Here is a 7,289-nt window from a genome sequence, read left to right as displayed (position 1 = left end):
GATACAATTAGTAGGACAGGTATGCCCGGCTCTGCTATGCCCTGTGCTGCTTACTGTAGTTGGCACATAAGACTCTCTTAGTCATACACTCTAACGTGGTATGTTGACCCGCACATTGTGCGTAGTGTGCCTGCTTCCTGTATGCGTATTAAGTGTGACCCTACTGCTAGCACTTGAAGCATCATGTAATCTAAAGGGACTTTTCAAACGGCCGCGTTTCAAATAGCTGGGCGTTCATGATTAGCCCTTTGTAGAGTGCTATACGTTACATCTCTTCTGTCAGGAATCCCACTATCAGGGATCCCCTTGTCTTGACGCGCTCTTCGCATGCGTCTTGTATACATTACGCAGGCGTTTTATAAAAGTAAAGTCATCTGATTTTTGTAATCTAAAGCTCTAAAGCAATAGATTCAGAGGCTTTATAAATAGCTTATATTAAAAACGTATTATTAGCCTTCTTTTCTGCTACTACTAATACTAATAAAGATACTCTTGATATCTTGACTTAGTAGTCCTTTTTAAAGATCTTAAAGTCCTTAGTAAAAGAAAGGGCCTATGCCTTGTCTCTTGTAGCTTTTATTAGTAAGAATATATTAATATTACTATTATATATTACTTGAATTACTGCTGCTCCTAGTATTGTTTTCTTAACTTCTTTAAGTATTTCCTTATTTAGTAACTCTTTTGTTTAAGGTACTTAGACCCTAATTATATAATTAATAAAAGGGGTTATAAGTAAACTATTTATTAGCTATATCCTTATTATAGTAATGCTTACTTAGATTACGCCTTAAGATTAGGGATTAGGTATAGCCTTAAGAGAGGTCTTTAGTAGCGCTTTAATATAGTCAAGCCTTGCCTTAATCCCTTCCTCTACATTTCTTATACGTATTCCCTGCGGTACATGTTTAATAATCATGTTGAGCTGCTTCACCAGCTCTCTTCTGCTTATTACTACTCTGCCATTGTTTTCCCCTTCTTTTTTGAGACTCTTAGTAATATCTATCAAGTCTTTCTTTATTTGTTGCCAATTAGTGTAGCTTTTCCTTTCCTGGTGTTCTTCTCCTTCTCTGTTCGTCTGTCCCCTTAGGGAGCATGCTTAATGCGTGCGAGCCGCACGCGTTTCACTGCTATCTCCCTGGATAGCTATAGCTTTACTCCGGCTCTATAAGCCTTGTTCTTATTGTTACTTGCTTGTTTACTTCAGAAGATTTACTTTGTACTTGCTTAAGCCTTTCTAAATATCTTAATACTCTTATATATAAAATTTTAAGAAGAAATTATAAAAAATCTACTTTATAAACCTAGAACTATTCTATAGTAATAATATTTAAGGCTACTTTAAAAGAGCTATACTCTATATATAAAATTAGTATAAAAAGGTAGCTATAAAGAGTACTTCTAAGTTAAATTAGATAATTATTATTACTATTAAGTCTATAATTTAGCTATTATAAAATAAGGCAGGCTATTTAATGCCCTTTCTAAAAGACCTATTAATGCCTTTTATAAGGCTAGAGGAAGCAGAAAAGGCATTTAATAGTCTATATAGTTCTGTAGCAAATATAATATCCTTATTTATTACAAATCACGTTATTAGGATAGGCATTTACTACCCTTATAACAAATATAAGGAGTTTTGCTACTATTTATTATGATTCCGAATATAATTAGCTCTTTATAAATAAAGTTTTTATACAGGCATCTAATTAGTTTATTTTTAATTAAGGTTACAGGCGCTAAGGACCCTAGGTTCTAATACAGATTAATTAAATAAATATTAAATTTTACTGTGGTTTAGTGGATATCAAGCGAAATAGCGCGAAACGCAGATACTAAAAATACACGTGTGGCTAACGCAAAACGCGTATCAAATCTGTAACAAAACGCTGGTGACACACGTAGCAAAATAAGCGTAAACTGTATTTTTGGGTTCTACAGCACTCATTACTACGGGTGGAGGCATAATGTTTATCACCTCTGCACTAGTATCTTTGGACCAAAACAATTACCAAACAAGCGAGGCTAAGCAGCACTAATCCAAATATGGATTTATTGGAGTTCGTGGTCTCGTTTGTATGGTCTGCTTGATGTTGTAAGCTTTCGACAACCAATTAGCTATCTGTGGACTCAGATCAGAGAACTAGTCACTACTAGCACTGTATTGACAAACATTACTACGGGAGGGGCCTGAAGGATTGTTAGTCTGGTGCTAGGAACAGCTAGTTCTTATTACAGCGACATAGTGTCATGATTCGTCAATATAAAGCTTGTTCTGTGTGCATCCATTCTAATAAGTCAAATCATTACATCTAACTTCTTTTGAGCATCGCGGCTCTGTACAGAGAGAGTTTACAAGCAAAGATACTAGCGCTGAGCTGACAACACTTCAGGCCCCCCCGTAGTATGCCTCCTACCGTAGTATCCTTGCATATTCCGGTCTGGCTTCTGACTGGATGCAGTTGGTTGTCCCTGAGATTCTCGTGACACAGATCGGTTGTTTTTATCTGGCGGAAAGACGACGCTCGTATTGCATTTGGGGGGAGATGGTGGTTGAAAGCTGCCTGGTGTTAGAAGTTGTTGCAAATAGCATACGGAGATACCAATTGAATTGATTGAGTTACTCATATCAAGAGGAGCATTTGCTCACACTAATAGCTATAGAAGCGCATCACTGCAACAGCTTAGAAACAGCATTTGGCGTTCAATTCGTATAGCAATGCTCACTGCCATAAATAACAGGGCGTAAAAGTTACAAGAGCGTTTCGTGCGTTTCGCATGCGGGGACCCATGTATCATCCTGCTAATACGTAACAGATACGTATCGTATGCGCAGGGATTCTGACACCTGGCACCTGCTCTCGCAACCACCACATGTATTTGCAGAGCGCACTCATCCAGCTTGTCTTTTTGTTGCTTTTGACCGTGGAAGATAGCTGTATCAAGATAGTTGAGCTTTGGCAGACGCTGCTTGCTCCTCGCTTTGGCTCAGAACATGCTACATTTCCTTTGCAAGCGTCACATAAGATAACCCCCATGAATAACCCCATCTTAAACGAACAGCGAGTTGCCATACTCAAGGCACTTGCTGAGGAGGATGCCTCTGCTCCGTCTGCATCGCTGTTAGAGAGCCAGTTCCAAGAATCGAATGGCAATGTCGAAAAGGCCTTGTCGGCGTTGGAGCAGAGCAGGCCTGCTGATGCCCAGTCAATCTCCCATGCCCGTTTTCTGAACTCTCTCGTCGATGTCACCAGTGGTCATCTACAATTTATCAAAGCAATAAGGACTGAAAGCCCCAGGCAGATAGTATACGAAAAATTGCTTTGCATTTCAGCAAGAATGCTTTGCAGTCTCTGGTGCAGAAGACGCAGCAGCCTCAGAAACCATCCACCTTCAAATCAGCTGCACAGCCAGAAGAGAAGTCGCTTGAAATCGGCGAGGAAGTTGGTCCAAATGTAACTCAGCTCCGGCGCAATCTTTTCGCTGCTGAGCCAACTGCCGTAGTACATCGGATGATTCTCGACAACGAGACCAGTCTGCCAAATGAGACGAACCAGCACATTTGCGACATTCTCGACGAAAATCCATCATTCAACATCAGATCAGAGCCCGTCTCTGAGATTTTGGCCTCTTCCAAGGTGTTCAAGTCTTTGGCGGATGAGCAGAAGCCAGCGGTAGAGTCTGATTTCAAAACCCTCCAGCGCGTCCAGACGATGGCGCCAGTTCCAGATGCTATCCCAACCATGTTGAACAACAATCTGACTACGTCTCTTCAAATATCCTCAATTCCGGAAGATTCCTTTGTCGCTGGCTTCTCTTCTACTTTTGGGGATCCAGTTGTTGCCAGAGCATACACCGTCATGCAACAGCCCAGAGAGTCCGCAACGAGGGATTCCTCATCTCCACACTCCAGACCATTCGGGGATCGGGTCTTCGAGTGATCGACGGCATCTCAGACAAAGAAACGGTAGACGACAGAATAACGACCTTCAAAAATGTCGTCAATACTGCCAAAACTCAGGTCGATCTAGAGCGCTTGTTTGGATCGATTGACTACTGCGAGTGCTCTGACTGCAACTCCGTCTACAGCCCGGCTTCGTACTTTGTCGAGCTGATGGAGTTCTTGCGACACTCCAATCTACGCACAGGAAACCCACGTATTGGCTCTTCCAAGCTCGAGGGCACGCAGTTGGAACAGCTTCTGCTCAGGCGACCTGATCTGCAATGTATCCAGCTGACCTGTGAGAACACTAACACTCTGATCCCGTACATTGACCTCGCGCTTGAAGTAATGGAATCCTACATAGTGTATGCTCCTACCATCAAAGCATACAACGTCAATGGAGAGACTAGCGCGGAATTACTTGCTGAGCCTCACCACACCAATGCCGAAGCATATGTTGTGCTGCGTGAAGCCGTCTATCCCTTGAGTCTCCCGTACCACCTGCCTATTGACACTCTTCGAGTGCTTCTATCCTTTCTGAAGACTTCTCGAGCGGAGTTGCTTCATCTTTTCCAACCAAACTTTGTCGCCGACTCTGGTTCAGCCCAATCTAATGAGGAGAGTAGCCGTGCCTACGATGCTGAACAATTTGATCACCCAGGAGGAGTATGTCATACTGACACACGAATCCTTCATCCCGCCTGGCCAGCAACAAGGAGGCTGCGGCCAGGGCTGTCAGTGCTCCAGCTGCTCTAGATCACGATCCAAGTACGAGCAGCAGATTCGCCTTCACAAAAGCTGGGAATACTTTGGCTACGAGACGAAAGCAGAGCTGCTAGACGACAGCCCGAAGCCCAAAAAGGGTTTGACCTGGGTCAAGGCACAGTTCCTTCCCCGTACTGGGATCGTTTACACAGACCTTGTTTCCCTCGTGTCTACAGCCTACGTTAATCCGAATATGCCAAAGGGAAAAGCACTGGCTACAATGCTGAAAATCAAGTTCAGCTACCGCTTCCTCTCCTACCTTGTCGACAAGAAACGGCACGACAAGCGCCGTAGATATGCAACTCTCATCAAATTCCTCAGCTTTGCACAGCCTCTCATCCCGCTCATCGAGTGGGCAAAGGTTCGCTTAGATCCATGTGCAGACAGCAACGATGATTCTGGCGGCTGCGGATGCCACGGCCACGCTGCCAAGCATGATGACCGTTGTTGTTGTTGCTGTAATGGACACGACGAATGGAGCAATTGGGTTTACACCTGGTTCGAAAGAATCGGATGCATCACTGTATTAGAGTCGGGCGAAGGCCCCCAGCCGCCAAAAACAGGCCGACTCTGGGCAGAGCCTCAAAGATTCCTTGCGTGAAGTGCACAAGCTGCACCTTGCTCGACACAAGTTGTCAAGAAACCGAAATTCATTGGAGTACTGCAGGACGATGGCGCTGTTGTCGATCAAAATATTGTGGTTGCCTTTGTGACTGTCGACAGCCGCATAATTGACGTGCACACCGGGAAAAACCTGGAGATGGATGGCTATCAGTTGAATGTTTATGAGAGTGATCCTGTCGAGGGAGAGGAATTAACATGCCAGTCGCTGTAGTACAGAAACAAGTGCTCATGTACTGGCCACCACACAGTGAAAGCCTTGTTCGAGCATCGTGGTCTCAACCACAGGATACATGCGACATTGAAAAGGTTCGTCTTCTGCATCTCGATGGATCTGCTGTCCAGCCTGAAGAGTATGAGCGCATGGCCCGGTTCCTTAGGCTCTCTCGCAAGATGGGCTGGAGCATCGAGGATACCGATGCTGCCATTGCTGGTCTTGGGAAGATCAAGAAAACCAACACAACAAATCTCACTGTGTATGCAACCAAATCACATCACGAGAAGACAGATCAGTACGAAAACGACACGAGTTCATCCACACAAATCGCAGACATTTACCCAGAGACAATCCACCAGCTGGTAGCGGTGAAGAAGCTGCTCGAAATTACCGGATTTCCTATTCAGGTTCTGTTGGTATTCTGGACTGATATGGAGACCTCAGGTCCAAACTCCCTATATGCCCAAACCTTCCTTACTCACAATCTGATCCGCATGGATCCAGTATTCCAAGCTGACGATGATGGTAACTTCTTAACCGCTGACACCAAGATTTCAGATCACATTCGGGTTATCATGACAGCCCTGCGGCTCAAAGCAGCAGAAGTTGACTTGATCCGTACTGAGCGAAATATTCCAGATCAGTTGACTTTGGCTACAATTTCAGAGCTCTACCGTGTCTCCAAGCTCCTCAAGTATCTGTCCGTGAAGATTGACGCACTACCAGATATCAAAGGAATATTTGGAGAGCCATTCGACAGTCCAGACACCACTCTAAAGCTCCTCGAGTCCTGGCAAAAGATAGTGGATACCGGCTTCTCTTTTGTCCAACTGAACTAGCCTCATCCAAGGCAATGACAATCTTGCGCACCCCTTGGCACCTTCAACCGTGCAGATCTTACGGCTCAGCAAAACCATATATGATGGCCTAGGGGACATTGATAAGCAATATCCGGATGTGATCGAGGCAGACATCGAGAGCACAGGTGGAGATGTACTTCAGATCATCGCCACTATCCTTGCTCAGATGTTTGAGTCTTCTTTAGCCGCCAAGATCAAAGATCTCGTCAGTGGACAGTTTCCCTTTACAACCAACGCTCCCACTGGACTGGTCTTGTCAGGAGCGCTGCCAGACAAGGTCAAGTATGTGGAGCAGAAGACTGCAAAACCACCGACGGCACAGCTCAACATCACTGGAATATTGACTGCCGATGAAATAGCAGCCACAAAGGGCCTCTCTGCCAATACCTTATGGGCTGCCGCGGTGGATCGCATCATCAACCAGGGGACCAAGTTCTACAAGCAGACCCTCGCGAGCATTTTCCCAGAGGATGGCGCTACCATTTTGCTGCAAGGTGATACGGCAGATACTATCAAGGTCAAGGGCTTCTATCTTCTGAAATACTTTCTGCCATATCTCCGCTCGCATCTTGCCACAAAGCTTGTCCAGACTACAATTTCAGATGCGACCGGATTCTCTCTTGAGGTGGCATCTTATCTGCTCTATGCTTTGCGTGTCAACGACAGCCGATCCGCTCTAGAAGAATTCTTGGCATTGCGAACAGCGCCGCTCCAGGATTCTACTGCATGGAATGGATTCCTGATTCCCCCGTCCTCGGACAAGTTCACGCTCGCTGTAGTCAGTGACACGAAGCCGTTGGACATGATTCTGAATGACCAGCCTGTCGCATTCCCAGATCAGTCAGAAGATCCATCAAACTTGTGGTTTTCGAAGCCTGTTGAC

The 7,289-nt window shown here is 44.9% G+C and overlaps 1 protein-coding gene across 1 annotated transcript; it reads left to right on the top strand.

Annotated features, from left to right (window-relative positions):
• Positions 1–2,046: 2,046 nt before the first annotated feature.
• Positions 2,047–5,309, top strand: EPUS_09217 (uncharacterized protein; the record flags this gene model as incomplete). The annotated part of the gene is made up of 5 exons (XM_007805888.1): positions 2,047–2,076; positions 2,818–3,246; positions 3,300–3,857; positions 3,914–4,609; positions 4,653–5,309. The coding sequence occupies 5 exons, from the start codon at positions 2,047–2,049 to the stop codon at positions 5,307–5,309; spliced, it is 2,370 nt and encodes a 789-aa protein (XP_007804079.1).
• Between the last annotated feature and the right edge of the window lie 1,980 nt (positions 5,310–7,289).

This window comes from Endocarpon pusillum, assembly GCF_000464535.1.
Source record: "Endocarpon pusillum Z07020 unplaced genomic scaffold scaffold4879, whole genome shotgun sequence".
Taxonomy (NCBI): domain Eukaryota; kingdom Fungi; phylum Ascomycota; class Eurotiomycetes; order Verrucariales; family Verrucariaceae; genus Endocarpon; species Endocarpon pusillum.
This window is presented reverse-complemented; position numbering and strand designations above follow the sequence as displayed.